This window comes from Lampetra fluviatilis, chromosome 19 (assembly GCF_964198595.1).
Source record: "Lampetra fluviatilis chromosome 19, kcLamFluv1.1, whole genome shotgun sequence".
Lineage (NCBI taxonomy): Eukaryota > Metazoa > Chordata > Hyperoartia > Petromyzontiformes > Petromyzontidae > Lampetra > Lampetra fluviatilis.
The window spans coordinates 1,288,230-1,313,900 of record NC_136293.1 but is presented as its reverse complement, the minus strand read 5'-3'; the positions used below and the strand labels follow the sequence as shown (position 1 = coordinate 1,313,900).

At 41.9% G+C, this 25,671-nt stretch overlaps 1 protein-coding gene across 3 annotated transcripts in view; it reads left to right on the top strand.

The window, feature by feature from the left end:
* Nucleotides 1-25,019, top strand: part of LOC144937540 (gamma-aminobutyric acid receptor subunit beta-3-like) — a 272,017-nt gene extending 246,998 nt beyond the window's left edge. For 2 of the 3 annotated variants that reach the window (XM_078864796.1, XM_078864798.1), the window contains exons 8-10: nucleotides 1,099-1,343; nucleotides 13,986-14,087; nucleotides 20,084-25,019. In XM_078864796.1, the coding sequence (XP_078720922.1) occupies nucleotides 1,099-1,343; nucleotides 13,986-14,087; nucleotides 20,084-20,455 (719 nt within the window). In that variant the 3' untranslated portion in view covers nucleotides 20,456-25,019. The remainder of the gene's footprint in view (nucleotides 1-1,098; nucleotides 1,344-13,985; nucleotides 14,088-20,083) is intronic. The other variant, XM_078864797.1, reaches the window with a different exon arrangement.
* The last annotated feature ends 652 nt before the right edge of the window (nucleotides 25,020-25,671 follow it).

Here is a 25,671-nt window from a genome sequence, read left to right as displayed (position 1 = left end):
TATAGCAGCCAAATACTCTAAACGCGTGACATTGATTCTAAATGTAGAGGGGTACACCGGAGGACACAGAGAAAAATCCATCCAATCACAGGGAGCCCATGCAAACTCCAAATATGCAGCAGGTGGCAGGGTCGGGATCGAATCCACGACCTCCTGAATACCAAGTGAGGTAGCAGTAGTAACATCTCGCCATGAAATGCCCTTGAGCCACAACCCGCTTCCGAACATCACTCTCGCCATATGCAGATGCACCTGTACAAGGCTCACTATTTGAGCACTGCTTGATGTTCCAATGGCACTTCTATTTTAGCCACATTGGGTTCGACTGCAGCAGCTCGAAGTGAAATCACACGGAGCTGTGGTGCAATAGCCCTTAGAGTGATTGGCTACGCAAAGGTGATTGTCTGTGCACGTGTCTGTCGGCACAGTTCACTTTGCTAAATACTTTTAATTGAAAGACGAAGTGAGTATCTGCTCAGATGAGCATTGGGTGGTGGTGCTCACCTCTTGTTTACAGCCCTGAGCCGGTGGTGGGGATTCAGTTGATTGAAGCAGAAGTTTCTGTCGGTAGGGAAACCAATTCCACATTGTGCATGCACCTTGCTCGTTGTGTTTCGTGCCTCGCTATCTTTCGTTGGCATTTCCCCAAACCACCCCTGCAAAAGAGATGTCCATCTGGGTGAGGTTTTGTCCGATTAAGTAATGTTTGCCTGCATTTTTTAAGAAGGGTTCCTGGGGATCACTAACAAAGATACATGCCTTCAACTTTATACATTTTATTTACAGCCTAAATAAGAGTTAAGAGAACCTCTGCAATAGCGATCCTGCTTTGAATGAATGTAGGTTTGGTTGGCTATCTGTAAGTCACTTGGCCACAGCCACTGGAAAAAACATTTATTGCGCATCACAGTGTCGAAGACAATACAGAGAGACCATCATCATGACGCGAAACGGGTTAAGATGAGTAAACGCTAAGAATGTATCTTCTCGTAATTTGGCATTTCCACCACCACCACCACAACCATTGGCCCTCAGGGGCCACCCAGAAGTTGCTTCCATCAAATCCTGCTTTCCGACGGGCGTTTTATCGGCGTGCAGGCATCACCACGGTGCTCACCATGACCACGATCTCGACTCACCTGCGCGAGACGCTGCCCAAGATCCCCTACGTCAAGGCCATCGACATCTACCTCATGGGCTGCTTCTGCTTCGTCTTCCTGGCGCTGCTTGAGTACGCGCTCGTCAACTACATCTTCTTCGGCAGGGGGCCCCAGCTCCAGAAGAAGGCGGAGAGGGCGGCCGCCAAGGAACACAACGAGCGCATTCGGGCCGAGGCCACGGCGGTGAGCCACGCTGCACACACCACTTAGATTTTAATCTAAGCATATGGAGCCTCCATTTGAACATGTAAAATCAATTGTATGAATTCAACATTGTAACCAGATGGCATGTTCATGCCCTCTTGCATTTGAGCCAATCGTGTCTTTTCCACTTGTGAGGTTAAAGTGATTCATGCTCAAATTATCATTGAGCTGGTGATGGTAATTCTACATTCCTATGGCAGCCCAAGTATTTGATTACCCTGTTGATACATCGTAGCAGCCATGACGAACATTGTCCACATGACCATCTGAATCCAAGTCAACACTTGTTGAGTTAATTTGATATGTAGGTTTTCACCACTCGCATTACGATCCGTGATTAGTTGTTTGGGTTAGATCGTGTGTGAGTAGATTAGAGCAGTGCAACCCTCCTCCACCCAAATCAGCCAAACAAATCAACTTGTCACAAGAACGAATATGCCAATTGATATGTTTTGCAGCAAACCGGTATGTTGAAAAGGAAGCATAATTGTATACAAATTGTGCTCACTTTCTCAACAAGCAGTTGATAATGCAAACTTACGCAGGTTTATGAATACAAACTGGGTTAAACAGGAGCAATTATTTTCGGGTGAGGGATATACAGTACTGAGACAGCAAGTATTGCTGCCTCTGATGTAGGCCAATCAGTTTTCAAAACGATGCATCATATATTATTAGAGCATGTTTGTGTGCATGTTTTACCATAAGTACGTGTGGTTGATGCACACTTGATTCCTTGCAAAATGTATATATTTGGTGTTTGAACATCATAAAACCTATGTTATTGCCACAAAAGGGTAAAACCCATTCTTATTTTTGCTATACTTTGATACTGATAACAACAACTAAAAAGTCCCATAGATATTGCTGCTGAATTTGTACACAAACGCAGCGATAGCCTCGCTTGCTACGAGCCACAGGGGGGATGTTGCAGCTCATGCAGTGCCTCGTGCTTGATTGGCTCAAATGCAGCCGCAGGTCTCTTGCCAGGGTGCCCACGCGTTGGTTAGTTATGAATCCCAGTTTTCTGCAACCAAAAACCTTCCCATTATTACAGGGCGGGGTTTGAGTTTTCACGTTCAGCGTGGGGGCCTTTTCGTTTACTGCGCGTCAAAAAATAAAGAAAGAGGAGTTGATGGAAGTAATCAAGAATGGATATAGTCTGAGCACGGTTATGGCTGTTATTTGACATTCTGTAGAAGGACTGCGTTTCATTTGAAGAAAATATAAATTGGATTTTGAGTTCAGGTTAGGATTATGGTCACAACCCCAAAATGGCTCTTTAATCATTGCTATCCTAAACTATAGCCAATGTTTTGTGTCCCAGTGGATACTTCCATAATGCAAACTGAATAATAACATCTAACCTGTGGAGTCTGACGATAGGGAAGCTTGACAAATAATAGGTGGGGTGTGTGTGTGTGTGTCAGAAAAGAACACGGAGCATTGGAGCAGTATTGAATTATTTGCTGCACCTATATAGGTTTTTGGCTGTGGTTGAGAGATTGCTTTAGGTTATCGAGATTGCCCACACATGTGAATGCATCTGTTGTAAATCCCAGGATGACGAGCTGACTCGGCAATGCAGACAAGTAAACCCAGACTGGCTCTGTTTTTCAAATCAATGCAGGCTTTAATTAATTGTTTTTTGCATCCTGGTGCACCGTTATGTCCTCCCAGTTCTATTGACAGTGGCCAATATATTGAATGCCACCCTAAGTGATACGTGTAATGTAACATTTCCCAACATTAACCTCGGTGTATTGTATAGACCATGCATGCAGCCGATATTACCTCTGCATCAGGAAGGCCCTATGCATAATCGCATATGTACCCAACCTACTATTGAAGCAGCTGCAAGGGCTAAACCAATAATCACTGTTTTCTATATTAACATGACACTGCTATTTCTAAATGCCAAGGGAACACATGTTGAGCATTCATTGTTGATATTTGCATGTGATGGACAGGCTGACCTTTGCATGTTTTGTATTTCTTGCTGTCCCTGTCCCCTCTCACAACTCTCACTCCACTCTATGTTTTCCCCACCCTTCTGCACAACACCACAATTAGTATCGAAAACCAATAGCCACCTCTGGAGTTATTTTGATATTCCTGCCGGTACCGCTAGTGAGTTGTTATGCTGCATTCCCCCTGGATGTGACTGACACCTTGGCTCTGTAGAAACCCAGTAGGAGCATGGCAGTGGAATTGCGAATTGCATTTTTAGAAGATTACTTTACTCCTGTTTGCACTGCAGCAGCAACAGAAAAGAGCGCAGTGCGACAGAGATTGAAATGCGCCTGATCAGACGCTGCATCTCACTTCATTAGTGACATGGCACGAACGTCAAGGCATTACGATTGCTAATGACCACAGCGAAAGCATCGGTGCTTAAGTTGCTAATATTAATGCTGAACTTGCGGGGATATTTTATGAATGTGCATATCTAAAAAGCACCATAAACATATTAAAATGTAATCCCTTTTTAAAATCAACAAAATACCGCAATTTATAAATAACTACTGTATTAATAACTGTCGACTCAAAATTCACAACAAATACAGTATTGTATTATCAAATTTACACACATAGCTATTATGCCAGCCTATGTCACTTATATACGAACAGCGTTCTAAATACAATCCAATAACAAGCTCATGCCACGTTGTCATGAAATTCTATTGAACTGGCATATAATGACTCAAGAAGTAAGATCATATTTTGGTGCATAGAGTCTTCCTTATGTATTATATTCTATAAATGCACGGGTGGGTGATTTGACTATGACACTATTGCAAATGGAATTTGCATGTAATATAACAGTATTGCATATTGCTCCATACGAAGGTTTGCATCACACCATAGACCTGTAACAGAATAATCCCGAATGAGGTGAGATAAGCATTATTGTAGCAACATTGATATTCCACGGGTCTTGATAATCATCATCTCTACTGTCAATTAAACACGAATAAGCATATTAATCAGATTGTTATCCCCGCTTTACGTTATTAGTTCTTTGACATCCACTTCCTAACAGGCAGTAGATTGTGGTGATTAATGACATTACAGAACAGACATGAATGTAACTGTTTGACTCACAGAAATCCGGATTAGTAGATTTAGTTCTTTGACCACTTGGCTCTTAAGATATGTTAATTTCCTTGGCAAATTTCTAATAGAGAATTCGACTTCAATTACTCTTACAGGCTTCACCATACCCCTCTATGATGGTAGTGTCTTGACTAAAGCAGTGCCTTGGAACCACAGTTCATTGTTGCCTGGATAATAGCAAATATAGCAACATGGATAAGCTGCTACTCACAATAAGAACACTTTGTAGTCAAAGAAAAATTGGGGCATAGATGTATTTCTATCGATCTCCATTGTCACTCGTGACCCTGCACAGTTATAGATGATGCACAATGAAAGTTCCAGATGATGTTACCCTCATATGTTTAAGCCCTCTTCCGATAATGTTGTGTTTCCTTCAGGTTTGAAACAACATCAGTCTCTTCATCGCAGCTGCTGTTGCATATATTACAATGATTGTCATAATTCATTACTCAATCATGGGTTTTTTTGATTGGCCTAATTGCCTGTGCTGCAACTTTCACTCGTTCCTGAAACAGCACGTCTCAAATCATCATGGCATAGAAATAGGTCGCAATTCATTATTAATGTTTCCTATCAGCTTCAAAAGTTTAAATGTAAGATTAATATAAATGATATAAGTTATACATTTTAAATGTTTGCACAGTATACATGTTTGCTATGTTCGTATTAATTTATTCCCTGGACACCTTTTGCAAACGAAATGTTCCATCTCAAGGAATGTTCCGGTTGAAATACTTTAATAATTAAAATAAAACATGTTAGGAATATTACACTTGGGCGAACACATCATTTCTTGCACAGTCAGCCCAACCGAAGCAAGGCCAAATCTTCATGGGATGATAGATATTTAAATTTACCCCAGCCACACTGGGATTGCTCTGCTCTATTTTAACCCTGGCTATTACCCATGAAAGCAAGCGATTTCATGCCAAGGTATTGGCCGTGTTAGGTAAACATGAAGCAAGACACCCTCCAGAATTGCAATGGTAGATGTCTTCACATCAGGGCATCTGTAACCACGGCCACTCTGTATCCAATGTAGCTATGAACGTTGGAATGCATTCTTTTTTGTCATATTTCTAAAAAGCGAAGTAATTCATATATGCGTGGATCTTTTTTTTACATGCCGTTTGTGTGATGAAATTGTTCGAATGGGAGAAGCAGTGCAGGCATAAGCATACTGCGCAATTATCTGACAATCGACGTTTAATTGGAATCTCCACCTGGCATGGGTCTCCCACTATATTAAATCCGCGTAAAATTAGTGCCTACTGCGTGATGTCAACATTATCACTCAGAACATAAAAACAAATACTGTGATTGTGGTCCTCATCACAATGATTTGCTGTGCAATGTACTGCGCTGTTAAGTAGGTACCGGTGATTTTTCTACCGTAATATATCTTTTGACGGTGTGCGTGTATCGGTACTTTTTATTTATTTACACGTATTTAATTCCCATGTGTAAAAGGAACATTATTTACGTAATGCTCATTTATAACATGCAGCAACCCTAGCTTCTGAAAACACATTGAAATCGCAAGGACAGAATGCTGTTAACCACAATTACTAATTATTAGTCCTATAACTAATAGTAATATAATAATTACACAGAAAATATATTCAAAAAAGTTTGGCTGCTTTTCATATTTTAATGCAATTTTAACCAGCACCCATATGTTTAATTGCTGTTTACAAAACAAAGCTGCCATCACGCCATATTGTGGAACATTTTCATTATTCATGCATTAACTGGGGAGTTACCAAATGAATCATTAAATCTTTTTTTTATTACTCAACATCTAAACAAACATGACTTTAAAAAAAGCCGTACTGATGAGAAAAATCAAAACATTGTGATGCCTAAGCATGAAGGCACTTTGCTCGACGGTTTGGCTCCCGCATTCTGATGAAGTCATCGCGACAAAGGGAGATCGTCTACTGTGAACTGGTCACTTTGGATGACCCTATGACATTTACCAAATTTTACAATTGTATATCCGTATCATAGGCTACGTTTACAGATTTAAAAACTTAATTTGGAGCTTTCGTGACTGCAGGAATTACTCTTTGGTTCTTTCGGTAAAGTCACGTATAAAGAGAAAATACTAAATTAAATAATAGCATACGACGTTTCGATTGCAACACAAGCAATCATCATCAAGTATAAATGAAATAGAAATAAACCTAGTCTACTTAGAAATATAATGCAATACAACACAGAGAGTCGGCTAACATAACAGTCAACACCCTACCTGGTTGATTACGTTCTTACAGAGAATGCTAAATTTGAGAGAGTTATAAAACACAGAAACGGAGACATATAGACAGATATATAAGCAGAGAGAGATTACACACGACACAGAGGCGTGGTTTCTCTGTGTGCCTATGTACGTTTACACATTTCAAAATGACCTGCAATTGAAGAGGATGAAATTAACAATTGTCCCCCATAAATTGTACAACCTGAGCCTCTTTTCAAATGTACGGAATGAATAGCAATGGATGTTGGAAGAAGACACTACATATTTCAATCAAAAAATTTCGAACAAATATTTTCGTTAGCTACAATCTAGACGTAGTTTATATTGTCATATCTGTAGCATGTAACAATGAAACACATTTTATCAAGATAAATATTGTTTTCATAAAAATGTAGATTATCATTTTGCTTTAAAGTGTCTATGATGTGGATAAGCTGTCAATCATAGGTGAAGGAGAAAATAACGGTGTTTAGCTGGCGTTGTGCTCTCGATTTTTGTGTTAATCAGAAAAAAATCTGAAAAATGTAGGCCCACCCATGCCATTGTAGATGATGAAATGTTTCGTTGGTATTTCGGTTGATCTAAAACACCCTGAAGTGACGATACGAATATGACATCTCTTCTGCGCTTTTTTTTCCAAGAGTCGAGTGACGTCACCTCTGCAAAGCGAGAAGGTGCATTTCGTGAGTGCAGAGTGGAGACGGTCTAAACGAGCTCCAAGATCTCCCTTAAAAAGCTGAAATTTTTAAAAGTACCTTGAATCCAAACACCCATTGCTAATTCTCAGCAGCCGTTCATTGAATTGTTCATCCACTTGTGAGGTCCGAGCCTCGAGCAGGTCGAGCGCGGTGGGTGGGAGTCTTGAGAGTGAGTTAGCGTCACAGCTCCTGATTCTGTTGACACCGGATTTTTTTGTTTGTTACAGCAGCATATGGGGTAACAGGTGAGGTTTGGGGTTCTTGCACGTAAGAGGGAATAATTTATGATTTATATAATAGAAAAAAAAGCGAACTCTGCGTTCTCAGCACCATTTGTGCCCACAGAAAGATTGGACGTCACAGTTTGTTTGGTGCCAGGACTGACGGCTGAGATTTTATGTGGCCCTTTACAAATGAAAGTGGATTATATAACTACGTATTTTCCCCACTGCCCTGCTCAGCCTGAGACGGCAGTTTCATGCTCACCGGGAGCAGTGGTGAACACGGGATATGTGGAGGGACATGGCGGGCAGAACGGCTCCCCACGGACTAGGGCCCGTTCAAGCATTGGACCGGATTATTGCGAGAGGCACTACTGACTTTAAGATTTGAATATCGATGTTATTTGACAGGAGAGAGGCTTAACATGCATGAATCCAATCGTCACGGATTTCATACAGCATGTACATCAATTATGTGTTATAGTGTATGTCAGATCAGACGATATTTTTGTTCATAGCCGGGCTTGGGCTTTCCCCAAGTCAGCTCCATCTAAAGTGAATGTCTCACGTTGAGTGTGACCATCAACACTGAAGTGAAAAAAGGTGGCTGTCTGAGTGTGATTTGGGCACGCCATCGCCGCCATGCGTGACAGTCCCTACAACCCCGAATGGCAAATGGGGGTGGGGGGGGGTGTCTGTGTGTATGAGCGAAATAGAAAGAACTGGGACATCGTACAGTGGAAGTGAATTGAAGGCACTGCACATGGTGAATATAAAGGCTAAGAGTGCCTCTGAAGACATCACACAGTGGAAGTGAATTGAAGGCACTGCACGTGGTGAATATCAGGGCTACGGGTGCCTTTGAAAATTATGTTAGTGTGGCGGTGGAGAGATTTCTGTACACCCCCCATTCCCCCGCAATGTTTCCCCTTTAGGAAGCTGCCTTTAAAAGCACTAACATTTTCATTCTGAACATCTCAGTGTTTTTTTTTTTCAGACCTAAAGCGTTTCTCTCTTTGTACAGGCCCATGTTATCGCAAGTTGTGTAGGATGGGGCTTAGGAGGCTGGGATGTGTAGGTGCCAAATGAAATAATTAGTAATACATTGTTATTCCAATTAGCCCTCGATGCACAAAAATTATTGATGGATGTCTAATCAAGGCAAGCGGTTTGAACATATGCATCATGGAAATGTTTGTGTACAAAAATATGTCTCTGTAAGTGAATAGCCTAATACACGTTGCTCCAATTGATTGATACTTTAACAGTGGTGGTGGGAGGGGGGTAAGCTTTACACTCCAGGCCTGTATTTATACTTGGGACGTGTGCCAACGTTCGTAAAGTTATACATCCTTAACTAAGCAATGCATTTACATTCACGCCTAAATCCTTGCATAGGACTGTATTCGTCCATTTGAATTCACACATACATACTGTATAAAGACATTATAAACCGCTCTCCATATTTGTTTCACTAACTCGATTCAATTTTATAGCACACTCCTCGCAAAGGTTCAAAACTTGTCACGAGCCTAGTTTTAATTTTCTGTTTCCAATCTACACCAGCTAATTATTCTGACAAAATGACACTGGAAGCATAATGGGCTTTGAAATGTTTACTTTTTTGCAGTACATTATTTAATATGAAACAGGCAATGCAATTTCAACGACATGTTTTTGTTACCCCTCTATTAAATTTTTAAAAAGTTTCCGTGACTGCAAAAACATTGAATAGTTCGAAATTAGGCTGCTGTTTGTTTAAACAAAAAACCTTAACGGGCTGGCAGCTGCGCGTATCTGCTTTAGCGGTAACCGTTAAGTAGCTGGAGTTGTTAAATACAGACGCCACGGAATGTTACAGATGATTTGCCTTGACAATTACGAACTTTTAACTTTTTTTACAATGACCAAAGTACTATTACTATTTTTTGCCCACGCATTAAAGAGTAACACGAATTCAAATCAACCTCTGCAGAGTATTTCAAAACTGCGGTGCTGTCGTTCACCGTGGCGACAGCTTAAATTTAAACGAGAGAGAGGCGCAAACGAGCAGCGTTGACGGGCAGCGTTGAATTTTGCTTCAACGCAGTAACTCATCAGCAGCACGGGATTGATGAAAACATTTTTTGTATTAGTATTCAAAAGCCACTATGTAAAAGGGTTCGAAGAACACATGCGCATATAATTATCTCATTGCAACTTGTTAAGTACTTAATTATCAACACTTTTATAGTTTTTTCCTCATTGTTGACTGTAACCGAATCCCTACGATTGAATGTAGCGTCGCGGTGTGTTAACATTAAACACGGATGCACTTGGCATACATTGTAATTAAATGTATGGCTAAGTAGAATATTAAATAACTTCTTCAGACGTCGTCTCCATTGAATGAAATCACGTTTTAAGATGAGCAGGATTGATGATGTTTGGGCGCGTTACCTCCTTTCCTAATCAGAATATTTGTTTATACTCTAGGAATCCAATGAGCTATAATGCTCTTTCTCACAGATGTCCAATACGTGCAGGTCAAAAGGTTACAACAAACAATGCAAAAACACGATATGAGTGCAAAGTATAGTAATGGTAAACGCATTACTTAAAAAAAATATCCCCAAAAAACTAAACTATTGTTTTATCTTACCAGGTAAAGCCCACTGAGGTATCAACTTATTTTTCAGAAACGACCTGGCTATCACAAATGATGGCTCAACAAATTGACTGATCGCGTTAATCTCGCACCTCATATTAGCACGATTGGCTACGTGGTTCAACAAATATAGTCTCCTAGGTCAACGGCCATCATCCCTTCTGGCAGCGTGGCCAGCCCCAAGCCACTTGTGTACGTAACAGTCATGGTAATGTCTCTAACTTTGCGTGTGTTCTCCTAGCTGTTTTATGTTTTTTGGTCTCAGCGTAATTTCAAGTGGGCATCTGTCCACGATTTTTTCACACTTTGAAGCCTTTGTTCCATGTCCACGTTTTTTTTGTATCCAAATGCAACATCTCTGATACACACATCTTCTTTTAGGCACATGAGTATATTACTGTTCATGTCGAGTATATTTTCCTTCTAACCTACTCCTATACACCTTCTCTACTGCAGTCCACTCGCGTGGTGGTTGGTTACTGTGCCATTGGCAATCATGAGATGGCTCAAATTCTCTCGAAATGTGCACGCTTTTACTTCCACCGATCCAATTTTCGGAAGAAAATATCTTCCAATGTCACCGTGGATATCTTTCATCAAAAAGCGCAGCACTTTTTCTGGCTTCCCCTTTCTCACGTGCGTTGCGTTGCTCTCTTCATTCAATCTCATCGTCACATTTTTTTTCACTTCCGTAAATGGTTACGAAATAGTCTTCTTTCTTTAAACCACGTGTACGATTCATCACACTTTGGGTAAAAGACCAATGGGCATCAACCACCAATACGCCTGTGGCCTTTATGAGTGAGAAAGAGTCCCCTTGACTCAACGAAAACTGATTTCGTGATCCAAGGTGCTCAATTGGCTTACGCCACACGGGGACAGCTGCCACGGAGGGTGGGGTGGTGGGGGGGGTGCCTTTTCAAATGTTTTAAATGAGATGCCATGCACGTCGCCTGTCGCGTATAAAGTGCCCTGATACACCGCGATGGCATGTAGGGAGTGCTCCAGCAAGAACAAATCGTCGGCATTTCTATTAAGTTATATGGGCTTTTATTAAAAGATGTATACTTTAAGGCACCTCGAAGTCATCGAGTTGCTCTGGGTAATTGAATTTTAAACTGAATGCAAACTGGTTCAAGATGAAATGTGCTAATAGAAGATATAGCTTCCTAAGAAGGGAAAGATTTGGTTAAAGTGAGGGTATTATCCCCATGTGCGTGTCTCGGGTTATTGCTAAATTTAGAGCTATCCAGCTGTGGGTGCCCACAAGCTATTTTCCCAGAGAGGGCTTCATTTTCATGACACCGTTATGACTTGTGAGGCATAAAATATTATAATCTTCAATTCGGTGGACCATCACAGTTCCAGAATCGGAATAAAACACATATTAGTGGACTGTATGAAGCATTACAGATGAAGCATTGTTGTAGTGTGAAGCATTGTTATTGTGTGAATCATTGTTATTGTGTGAAGTATTTTTATTGTGTGACGCATTGTTATTGTGTGAAACATTGCTATTGTATGATGCATTGTTATTGTCTGAAGCATTCTTATTGTGTGAATCATTGTTATTGTGTGAAGCATTATTGTGTGAAGCATTTTTATTGTGTGAAGCATTGTTATTGTGTGAAGCATTGCTATTGTATGATGCATTGTTATAGGGTGAAGCATTGTCATAGTGTAAATCATTGTTATTGTGTGAAGCATTGTTATAGTGTGAAGCATTGCAGAATTTTTGCCATACAAAGTAGATAAACATTATTATACCATGATATGAAACAAGGAGTGCACAATTAAGTATTTAAAATATAAACGTATGATGTACGTACAGGGAACACTGTTTTTGATCGTGTTAAAAACATTTAAATTATTGATTTGTTTTACATAACGCTATCCTGCTATAGGCTAGTATATTCATGAGTAGTTGCAATGAATAAACACTCATTTTACTCATTGACCTAGATAAATTAGAATACAATTTATTTACTTGTAATGGTTAATGTATAGTTTTTGTAATGGTTAATATCTAAGTTTGTCCCTTTGATGTCATGACACCCATTCAAGAAGCCAGGTCAGGTGATACAATTATTAAAACTTTCTGGATTTTCCTGATGATGCTTGATGCAGTTTCAATCCGATCGCTAAATTTGGTCATGACATCCCTGCTTCGACGTACTGTTGAGCTGACACATGGCTCGTGTGTGCACAACCGTTTGATTTGTTTGGCTGTGTCGGGTGGTAGAGAGTGACACAACACACATGTGGTCAAGATCATTGTGCGACCTCGCCCAAAAGTCGGTTATTAATCACAGTGACAAGCGCTTTCTCCAAATTTTTATTTTATTTTACCAATGTACATTGTCATGTGATGTCTTTTTATGGCTGTCTTCATTCCAATCAGTTTGGAAATTAATTTTTCCATTTTATGAACCCATCCAACCAGCCACTGTAAATGGTTATACTGCATATATCTATATATTATTTGTTGGTGATCAATTAACAACGTGAGAAAAGTTATCAGCTGTGTCCGTGAAATTGATGTTCACCAACAAACAACAGCTACATGCTTGATATATTTACACATATTTTGGTAATATTACAGTTAAACCCCTCGTTTTACGTGGTGTGTATTATGTAATATAAACATTGTATTATTGATAGGTTGCTTGATATAATTAATGCTGCATAATTGATTTTATTTGCCTTATTTTGCCTTTATCAATGCATCATACTGGAATGGTTAGGGGAGAGTTAAAGACGAAAACATTCAACAAGAATAATTTATTTATTTATTTATTGCATTATCCATTCAATACCACAAACCATCATTTATTTTCACGTGTTGGTCTGGCAAAACCAGTGTTACCAATTGTAATTATACAAAAGCTGTGTTTTTGTACACGGTCACGTTTATTTATTTATTTTCTTGCTTGCAATGGGCCCAGAAACACAGAGCACCACTCACTGATATAATTCAGACTCAGGCGTTTCTCACCGGCGCTCGGAATGTAGACACGGCGATAGTAGATTGATCAGCTGGCCTAACTATTGCTGGCCGAGTGCTGGTGCACATCTCTAACCCAGTGATTTGTAATGCGCATTTGAGAAAGCCTTATGCAGGACGATGAGGGACAATAACAACGCAATACTGCAAATAGGTCTTTGACATCTCTCTGAGGAGTTTGAGTTTTACCTCCCCCTGATGCATGAATTTTCTCCGGGCAATCCACTTTCCAGTTTACTTCCTTTGCAGTTTCCTTCCTCCGATGCATGACCTCCCACGCATGACTTTTCTCTGGCCGCTCCAGTTTCCTCCCTCGACACAACATGCTTAAGGATTCAGCAAAACAAAACAAACAGCACCGTTATGAAAAAAAGGAAGCTTGATAAAGTAAGTGAGGCTTCCCAATTTATATAACAAACAATGATTGTGTTTGTAGAAGGGAGACCATTTTTTGTTTTGTTCCTGCAGATGGGAGCACACCCCTCCGATGCTCATTTTTCTCCCCATCTCTGATGAATGCAGTCCTTATTCAGATGATGAACCCACATGGCGGGAGGGGAGGGCAGGGCCAGTGGTCAGAGCAACGCAGCGCCGTGCGGTGGTACCCGTGCATCGTGCCGTGACGTCCCATTCCTGCTGCTGTGCCTAAAGTTTTTTTTATGCAACAGGAGAGTCGTAGTCCTGCGCGTGGACGTACGCAAAACAAGACGGTGACGTACTTCAAAAGTTACGAGTTGGCGTACGACGGACTTGTATGCAACCCACCCCAGGTGATAAAGAGGCCTTAGACAATGGGATGGAAGTTACTTTATTCGTGATATGAGGTGGCCGGGTCACTCCCAGCGGTGATTCTAATCCCCATGTCGTAGCGTTATGCTGGCACCACTGAGTTCCTGAGTTCAAATACCAGACAGTCGTCCGTGTGAGATAAAGCAGTTTCTCACTGGTATTGAGTCGATGGTCTGCCTCACCAATGTTAAAACATCGTATACATTTCGTTGGTCAATCATGAGGTCCATAAATTGTATGATGGTCCCATGCTCAAGCCTCTATGTTGAAATTGATTCACGTCTTTTGGCTGGACATGGCAGATTTATTGGGGAGATAATTGAAAGTAATTATTTCATGTCAACGTCTTCTGGGATCACTTTCCCGATTAAGATATTGCTCTGTTGTCTCTAGGAGGGTCTCAAATGGGGACAGATATTTTATCATGTGACCTGAAGTGGTTGGCACCGTGAGGATACGTTCAAATTTTGAAGGATCTCAATTGTAAACTCCGAATGCATATCATTCAATCGCTAGCTGTTCAAGAAAATCGGACACATTTTTGTGGAATAATTTGAAGAAAAAAATAAAATTATCTTTTTTTTTTCACTGCGGCAGGAGATCCGCCGCAATTCTAGCTAAAACATCACTGCCATGTTCACATCGTAGCTGCTGTTGTAATGGCAGACTCTGTGCGAAGCCCAGAGAACATCGCGGCCTCGCACTCCTTAGTCCATGTTTATGTTTTTTTAATAAGCGCAGACAGTCCCTCTGCTGATTTAGAATTAATCCTTTCCCACGGATGGAGCACATAAAGCATTTCACTGAGGGATCTTGCTTCCTCGCACTGTCAGGGATTATGTTTGTTCTGCAACATATTTGCTTTGAAATTATATTTTTTCATACTGCAGAGAATATGCCCCTATAATAAGATGAGACGAAAAAATACCCACTTATATGTAACGATCTATGACAGCATCTTTTTTTTCTTTCCTTTAATCTAGGTGGTAATTTCATCCCATTGCTTAATTATATCGTCTTTGCATGCATCGTAAATCTTTGTGTACAATGTTTGCTATTGTGCTGATATGTGCTGCTTTTATGTGATTTTAAGTTGCACACAATCAACTGCTTGAACAAAGAATGCACAAGCAATGATCGAGGTCTGAACCCGAAACGTTAAACACTGTTTCGAACCAGCAAATGTTCAGGTGTATGACGTTCACATCGTCTTTAAGTGCAATGTACATTGTTTCCATTTTTTATAAATTTATCAGGGTATGTTGTTTTTGTATAAATGTACAAATGTGATGCTAAATAATGAAACTATAGTATTTAAAATGCAAACACTGATTTGACGTTGTATTTAAACCACACCTGTTTTTTTTACTATGCAAAGCTTTTCGTTAATGGTATAACTGCCTTTTTGATATGTGAACCAATGCTACAAGGTAAGTAGAATCATCGATGAATTCACATCTGCGCGGATTGTTATACAGATCTGCTTACTAACACCACAACACTCAACAATGCCCACATTCGTCTTCACATTGCTATGTGGCTTACGTGATGATATATTACATTCAACTCCACCATGGTTGCCTTTATTTATCCGAGTACATTTATTTTTATGTTCAATTGTCCCCCCCCCCCTTTAATTTCCATTGAATGCAGGGTCACCACCTCTCCCCACTGTAGACCAAACCCAGACATATTTATCAGTCAGCACGAGGTCTCTCATCAAAACGGTGCGGTTTGCCGTAATGTGGTTCAACGCAGTAAACACCGATGCCGGATCTCGATACAAATCAATTCCTGCAACCTGAACACAGATCCCATTTTACCGGACTGCCCGGGTCAAACCCGGACAGGTGGAAACCTGAATTGAATGAATGCCTTCTGACCATGAAATCCTGGCATCATGGCACTTGCTTGTCGCCTGCAAATTATACTAACGTTTGCACAGTGTACGTTGTTGCAGTTATTCAGTTTGCCTTTGGACACCCGTGTTCCCCATACTTTATATTTTCTTGTAGATTTGCTTACGGTGCAGCAGCTCCGTTGTTTCAGAATAAGTTGTGCGCCACGATTGGCAGGGTATCTCCGTTCAGCGCTGTCTGATGCCGCAGAGTCATTTTGAGAATTTGGCCGAAAATCCTCGGAGTCGGCATGCTCGAATGATGGGAGCCATCACGCGTCCCCCTCCGTTAAGTGAGAATTAATGAGACTAAAGCCATCGACCCTGCAAGCGAACATTGATCAAAACGATCCTCCCGGTCTCCGGAGCGACGACTCGAGCTTGCTTGCCACCGAGCAGAGTTTGCTCGCCATCAGCAGCAGCCACCCAAAGATACCTGCGGACCAATGCATTAAAGTACCACCATCCGCTGTCGACATTAAAGAGCCTGTGACACGATTGGCCGAATAACACTCGAGCGCGTGTGTGCGTGTCAGTTAGTTGAGTCGACAGATATTGTACATCTCTGAGATCAACATGGCGACTTCAAACAGTTTCATCACTTCTGATTCTCTTCAAGAGAGCTGAACATTGTTATGGTGTTCAAGAGAACCTTAAGTTATAGGCAAAGTTAGGCCTAGGAAACCATATATCTGGCAAGGTGGCTCAGTGATAGAGTGAGCGGCTTGCAATTGGAAGGTCGGAAGTTTAAATCCTGGTTGGGGGAGATTTGCCTCGGCCCAGCATCTTTCCAAAGTCTATAACGAATGACTGTGCTGTGGGCAAAGTCAACAGTGGTTGCGCCATGGATAGACTTTCTGCCGTCATAGACATGGAATGAATGGCTCAGCGCTGTAAACGGGATGTGAGCACTACCTTCAACGCTCATTGGAACAGAAAATCACTTTGACTTCGTACGCAAAGGCGGGCCCCGAGAAACGTTACCTGCACCCTCGTCCCCTCTTGCCCAAGCGCCGCAAGTGACTGAGGCTCGCTGAAACATGGTTTCAAGGCGCGATATGCGGACGTAACGTGCGCCTCAAAGATCACTCGTAAACAACGCAAGCTGGAATATTCTCCGAAAGGAAATGTTTTCCCTCTGGCTACTGACAGTGTCCTGGAGCACAGAAAATGATTTTTAACGGTTGTCACCAAGCTGAAAATGTGCACACACGTGTTTCCATTCGAACGGAGTTGTGGATGTAGCAATTTCACCCAATGCAGGTTCACTTCCCCCACGTGTCTCCATACCATGCCAGGAATCCATATTTTACTGATCCCATCGATGGTATCTAAGAGTGCACTCAAAAAAGAGATATCACTCTACACGAACGTCCCCGTTAATGGTGCTAACTACCGTTAATTAAATTCTGGGATTGTAGGTAGATGTGGTACGAGTGCATGCATGCATTTGAGCAGTGCCCGTGCTTGCTCCAATGCAGTCCTTGTACATAGATATTACCGACTTTGCGCAGTTCAGTTCAGTACTCTGTGCATACAGCGAGCAGGCAAATATCCTCCTGGCTTAAATGGGCAAGGGAGGGCCACTCCTCTATGTCAACAGTCCCGCAGCCAGTGGTACAAATGTCATATTCCTAAGGATGAGGGGGTCGGTCGGTCTCTCTCGACAGAATAACTATATTCTCATAAGGTGGTACTCGTTTTATCGACCTCTAGAGGGATGTTCGGCCCAGTTGACCCTTGACTGAGATTTGCACTCAACAACCTTACAGTCGCAATTCAAGCACTCTGATCGAGGTATTTTATGCTGCAAGTTGATGAAGGAGTTTTTGGATGTTCGGAGGATGATTGAATGTGAAATTGTTTTGCTTGACTGACCTTTGTAAAACGTGGCATGCGACTCTAAAATCTGAAGTCGACTCTGCTGAGGATGTTGATTGTGCTGAAGACGGTGATGCAGCAGCAGCAGCAGTTACTGAGCACAGTGCCAAATGTCTAAAAATGTCAAGCAGCCAACAACAAACAGTACTATTCAAAGCTGCAATACACAAGATTTAAACACGTCTCTTTAATTGACCAAGGTTATTATAATAGCTTGGGAAAATAGACGATGGCAGCGAATTTCAGAGTGGAGGAGTGCGAGAGAGGCAGGAAGAGAAGATATTTGACCTGCAGTGTGGTGGTTGAATATGGTGTGGACGAGATTAAACAAATTCTAGACAAATTATCTAACAAAAAATACTTTACTGGCTCTTGCGTAAGGCAGCTGAAACAGCAATAATTTTATATTTTTCTGTTAACGTGACTTTACCAAAATACCCAAAGAGTGGCAATAATTTGATTGCTAAATATATTGCTGCGAGTTCAATTTCACTCGAGCCCATGCGACCTCCAATATTCTCACGTAACTTGCTTCAACCACAATTTGCTTTGAGAATGAATCCACCTTCAACTGGATCCTTATCAATGGCACAATGGATAGGAGTTGGCAGATTCCCATATTAGTTCCTTAGTCGTCATAAAAATGGATACTGGGTAGCCTTATTAATTTGCATTGACCGCGATCTCATTTGTGTTGGCACTTGGGCGGCACTGGCATACGGGCACTCATAATGTCACTGCACATTGAATGAGACTCGAGGACGAAAATAATCACCAGGACTGTACCCTGGGACAGATCGGTTTCCTTGCAGGGAGAGTACCTACATGAGTATTAACATGGCGATAGTCAGTACGGGGGTCATTATAATTCTAGCCAGGGCCGTTGGGTCAGTTTAATTTAATGAGCACTGTCATTGAAGTTAAGTAGTCCGCTGTGCATAGTGGTTTCTTAATGTATTCATAGTTAATTAATTACAAAAATTGGAAGGGTGGAGGAAACAACCCATGTTGTGTGATGTGCGATTAAACTTAAATTGAGGAGTTAGAATGTGACATTCTATCATGTACATCATTTTAATGCTTTCTACCTTGACACGGGGATATGAGAGTTTGGAAAGTAAATTTAACCCATTTTTGTAATGGCTTTCAACACAGAATTCCGAGATTATCTCTCTCTCTCTCTGGAGATAATCGCGAACAGCAGCCAAAGCTATCTGATCTCCAGTGATTAAAATTAACCTATTGGCGATTATTTAGCCTTTTTTTGTAAACATAATTTTCACATTGACCATACATCTGTGACATCCATATAATATCATGCCTATTGTATATATGAATTATCATCGATTAACAACTGCAGGGAACAAAACAGATCTATAATTATGAAATGAATACTTTATGGCCTTAACTGTACAATGACATTAACGTGCATTGTTTATTTTTTCCAAATAAAAACCTAAGTGACTTGTAGGCATGCAGAGGTAGTCCACCGTTATGCAATGGTGAAATGGAGAGAGACGTCGGCCAATTGTTGCAAATGTCAGAGGGCTTTAATGTTCACTTCACAGCAGACATTACACTTCGATAATTCCATCACAGCTGAAGTGGCCAGGTAGCAAATATAATTGGGCATAAGTGAGCGTGGTGGCTGTGGGCCACATATCAAGCTCCAGCAGGCGTGACTGCAGGATCACACAGGCAGGAAGCCTTCATGTGGGCGAAACATAACCACGATCAACACACTGGTGCCTGTAGGAGGGAGAACTTCAAGTAGGTTTCTGATCTCCAGTGCATCGCTTAAGAGTTATATTTGTACGTGTGGGTTCTCTCAGGGTACCTCAATTTCCACCGTAATTACTGTGGTTTTATATCCCAAAATAGATAAGCAGACAATACGCCTCCTTCACATATCTGTTCCTCCACGTAAAAAAAATAATTTGAATATCTTTTGCACATCCCATTAACCACTACGTTGTGTGGTTTGGCGTGGTGTGGTATGTTTTGCGTGCTATACACCAAAGCAATAACACACCAAAAAAAAGGTGCCTTAAGTTTCGGCGAGATGTCCCCCAGGTGAACGAAAGCAACGAACGACTGCGTCAACAATGAACACAACGAACCGGGCCGCAACGGACGGACGACGTGAACAACTACAACGATAATAATCGTCGCCCGCCGCTCTCTCCCGCGCCCCGGCAGGTGGACGCCCAGGGCAACATCCTCCTCAACACGCTGGAGATGAAGAACGAGATGAACGCCGTGGAGGCGGCCGGCGCCCTGCCGGACCAGCCCCGGGGCGCGGGGGGCGGAGGGGTGCCGTTCGACGGCTCGACGTCGTCCGCCGCCGCCGGCTACCGCAAGCCGATGGGCGGCGGGCAGGAAGCGCAGGGCCGTCACGCCGCCTCCTACCAGGCGGCCAAGCGCAAGAGGCTACAGCGCCGCTCGTCCCAGCTGCGCATCAAAATCCCCGACCTGACCGACGTCAACTCCATCGACCGGTGGTCCCGCATGATCTTCCCCATCGCGTTTATTTTCTTCAACGTGGTCTACTGGACGTATTACATCAACTGAGTTCAACGGTGGCACGGCTTCGCTCGCTGCAGGGTTATCCCCCCCGCGCGCACGGATGTATGTACGGTATGCGTGTGGTTGTTCGGCGTATGCATCCCACGTCTGTGTATCCCAATACAGTCGCGTGTTTGCATACGTTGTATTTGAACGTACATGTATTGTACGTGAATAGCATTATCAAGTGTAGGCAATCGTGTGCCAATATCGTAGACCAACTTCAAAATTTAGATATCGTATACGACGTAGTCACAGACGTGATTAACCACACAGATCTACTTACTCCGGTCTCGTGCAAAAGCGTTAATGCATCTCACCGAGCTCCCGTACATGGTTAGATAAAGGACATGGTATATATATATAACAAACACAAATACCAATCGACAATAATTTGTGTCCAGCCTCATTGATATATCTAGTTTTTTTCTTTTCTTCAAACACGTTAGCAAGGCGTTAACAACTGCTCATCTATCAAGTCTAGTGCTCTTTCCATAACGCCAAAGATGGTGAGCGATGTTATGGTGCCATTTCCCGGGTGTCTTGGTATTATTCATCACCATATGTTTTAAAAATACAGCTGCATAAAAAAGAAGGCAAAAAAGCTTTGCATGAGAAAGGATGCAGTTAATGTGCCATATACACTTTTATAAACCCTTGTTATTAAATAGTTCTACTTGATTTGTGATGTTCTAAGCATGCCTTTATTTACAGTTGAGCATAAAGAATTGAAAGAAAAAACTGCCTGTTTTTTTTTACACAACTGGGAAGATGATAAAACATCAAATAACTATCACCAAAGCTATTTGATATTATTGTTATCAGGGCACTCTTCCAAGAGTTGCTAATGCATCTCACGTCGAATTCAATTGTATTTTATTATGCGACTAAACTAACTGCATCATCTGATTTTTATTACCCCCGCCCAACAATTATATCCCAATTGTGCTCATGGCATTTTGGGCAAAGCATGCCATCCGTTGTGGAACCTCTTAAAATAGCAGAGCACCACGGCAACATCACGAATTAACCTGTAAGTGCCATTGCAGCAGGCCTTTTCCTGAAATCCTTTCCCTAAATCTGCTTTGTGTAACAACCATATTTGACTCGACAACTATATTTGACTCGTTCTGTGTGCCTACCAGTCAAATAATTCCGCAGAGCTGCGCTTTACCTTTAATTTTTTCTTTGAAAAATGTAGTTGCGGTCTTTACCTTGCCGAGGCTGCCATACGCACTTCATCGGATAATCTGGCCAAAAGTAGGAACAAATAATGTGGTGCTCGAAATATTAAAGCTGTTGGCTCATTTCCTCCCCCGTAGCCCAACGGCCATCCTCGTGAGTCACCCAACCAGCATAACGAACATTGTCGTTACCGTGTTGGCATTGCATGTGCAAATCTGTTGTGTCGGGATGGTGAGACTGTGGAGCCCTCCCTCGTGAGGTAGACATGTCGCGGGAGAGACATGTTGGTGCAATGAGTTACTGCACTCGATCAAAGTGCTGCTTGTTAATCAAGTCCAGCAGAGTTATTCTCACATCTCGCTGGACTTAAAATATTAGCCTGTAGATGGGCAGTGCCAATGTATTTAAAATCTATTGTCATTATTTATTCATCAGTTTATGCTAAATCGGTTACGTGTGTCGGTTTCAGCATTAACAACTTTTTATTCGCATGTGATTATTATGTTTGTGGTAACCATCCCTTTCTATAGGTTTATTTGCAAGGGTATCTGTTGTAAAATGTATGCATGTGACAAGCTTATTATATGAATATTTAATTGGCAGTTGCTACTTGCGTGAATATATTCTCATCTGTGTTACGTAGATCATTTACTCGAGTGTAACTAGTTTTTTGGACGTGAGAATGTAAAGCATTCAGCAATGAGCGCATACTGTAAGCGAGTTTTTTTCTTTTCCCAACGTGAACGACGAATGTGAATTCACTCTAAATCAAAACATATGAAGTATAATTGTCTTTTTTTTACATGAAAGACACAGCCGAGTTGAAATATCTGTTCGCGACGACTAAATGAGCCCGCGAAAAAAAAAAGCCTTTGAACAAGTCCCCTGGACGTTTCACAAATCAACTGCTTGAAAGTTGCCCCTCCACCGCTCCCCCCCCATCTCAATTCACGAACAAAAGTGATAGCAGTGGAAAGACTTTATACATTGCCAGCTGGTAAACCTGGGAATGTCCTTGTCAAGGAGAGAATTATTACAATGAATCACAATTCAGACGTGCGGTCCTGCGTTTAAACAGTGACACTTTACGTAGCTATTGCGGGGGTGCGGAAGACTTGCTTCTCAGATTGTTCAAGTGTCGCACAACAACCATGCAAATACAATTGGCATAAGTACTGTAATAGAGCGATAAAATCGTACACCCGACAAAATCACCGATCAGAAATTTTCCCATGTATGGTATAGGGACTCCTCTACTTTTGAACATTCGACTTACGAACTTTCAGGGATACGAACGAACCTGTCCGTATGGCCAGTTGCCTGTTCGGACCGATAGTCATAAGTTCAACCGCCGCGCAATAGATGGCAGTGGTGACATCTGCAGAACGTGAAGAACGAGTGGCATCTACATGAGATTATACATCATTTAAAGCAATTCCCCGTGTTTGGTGTACATGCCGTACACCATGTTTGTAATCGACAGGAGTGAAGTTGGAATTACGAACAAATCGACTTCCGAACAGACCTCTGGAACCTAACCCGTCCGTAAGGAGAGGAGTCCCTGATCGTTAACCCAGATTAATTATATCGATTTAACTCAGTCGATCCATAAGAAAGAAACATCAAACATACCGGGGTTGATCATAATTGCGGGTTTATGTGTCGATTCATTGCCAATCGATCTATGGATCGAGTAATGAGGTGACACCCCTTTCATTGGATTGGCTAACATCAGCGAGATTGGCGATTCCATTGCAGTCCGCTTTCATAGTTACCACAGCGCCGTGCTGTGTGCACGGCGCATCTTAATTTGCAGCGTGTTGTCGTCGGCGCAATACGGTGATGGGATCGCATGGGTGGGACACACTCGTGAATCCAGGCATCAAATGTAGCCCGCGTGAGAAAGCCATCCACAGGGCAGTACATCAAGTAGGCATGTGCAGGCGTGAGTTGTATTCTTTCGTACATTTTATTGGGGGAATTTTTTGTGTCCACTCTCGTTATCTCCCACATGACACAAGTCGAAAAATAACTATGCCACATGCAGGATCTGTGTACAGTGACCCTCTTCTTAAACAAACAAACGTATTCTAGAGTTACTTAACATAGGCATTGAGGGTGTCGGTGAGGGTTGCCACCTGTGGAATGTTTGACCTGAAACCATCCGGAAATTTGCACCTGCATAGCTATCAACCCATACGGTTCACCCCGTATTCTTGTATAGGGAAATGGAGTTTTCAGGTCCATACGGCATACAGCTGTTTCAATACGGGAAACACATTAAATTGTTCTCTATTTGTGTTGCTCCCTTGTGATGGGACTTTGTAGGATGAACGTTGAGATTTATAACAGCACGGGGTGAACAATCAGGTCTGAATTGGTCTGTAATAAAGTAGGCACTGATAATGGGTTGACAGGTATGCATCTGTGTTTGGGTGGCAGACGTTGGTTTGTACCGAGATCTGGTACCCGGTATTGTAGTGTTGAACTTTATTACACCTTACAGTGTTGATAGTCGACCTAGGTTGACCCGGTTTGGTGTGTGCAAAAGGTGGCAACCCTCGTGTTGGTATAAGGCTAGAATATATTGACTTTAAATAGCGTCGGTTGCATACACAAACCAGACTTAAAATTTCAAATAAACCAATCTAAAAACTAAGCATTAAATATGTGTTGGAAATCGTACAGAAATTATTGGCTTAAGTTCAGGTAAGATGAAACGCTTGTCCCTTGCATTCGTGAGAGGTGTGTGGGTAATTAGCAGTAATTAAGGTGTGGAGGGTGTAACGATGGCAGACGAAAAGTAGTGGATGCCCAGAGAGGAGGAGTTGGTAGAATAATTGGAGAGAGAGGCAGTGGTTGATTGGGCAGAGAGCGTTGGGGGTGGGTAACACGGTGAGATGATTGATATCAGCAAGTGAGACGGGAACCATGCCATTAAGAATGTGGACGATACAAAAAGGCAATTTGTCGTTGATTTACAGGTAGATTGCAAGCCAAGAAAAGGGCCTAGCATGATGTGATCACTCGTGTGTGTTTGAGTAAGAAGCTAAAGTGGAAGCATTCTCATCTCGAGCCAGGGGAGAAAAACACCCAAAATAGTGACTCCGGTATCATTGTTTACAAAAATGTGGTCATATACATGGTGAAAGTTGCATAAACTTGGTGACCTTGAACGATCATAGCAAGCCGTCATTGTCAGATAGTCATAACACATATATATTCAGATAAAATGTGAAATGGCATGGCAATATGGGAAAAAACCCACAATGCCATGAAGTAGTGTATGCGGTGTATGCACAGTTCTATAGCCACAACGTATTGATTTTCAATTTAAATGTTGTTTGTATAGGTGTGCTGTCATAATATACTATATTCCACAATTCATTTTGAGTAACGTATATTTTATGATCAGATGCCACTTAAATCGGAAACATGAGACACCGTTGCTTACACAGGCGACCCACGCACCTACGACACACCCCTACCCCACTCTACACACCCCTACCCCACTCTACACACCCCTACCCCACTCTACACACCCCTACCCCACTCTACACACCCCTACCCCACTCTACACACCCCTACCCCACTCTACCCCACTCTACACACCCCTACCCCACTCTAAACACCCCTACCCCACTCTACACACCCCTACCCCAGCCTACACACCCCTTCCCCACTCTACACACCCCTACCCCACTCTGCACACCCCTACCCCAGCCTACATACCCCTACCACCCACTCTACAGGCGACCCCCGTACATACGACATAATTGATTCCTGTATGACGGTCGCCAGTTGAGTCGTCGTAAGTTGAATCCTCATCTCCCATCGAGCGCAATGTAATACTTTGGGGTTCAGTTCCTAGAAACCAATTACGTACCAAAAAAATTACCAAAATTGACCAGGAAAATAAATTTAAATAACCCGAACAAACATTTCCTGCAACTTAACGTAACTTTTACAAACATGTATTAAGTAAAAAAAAACACATTTGAAAATGCTTAAGTGCTTTTCCGCACGTGCATCACATT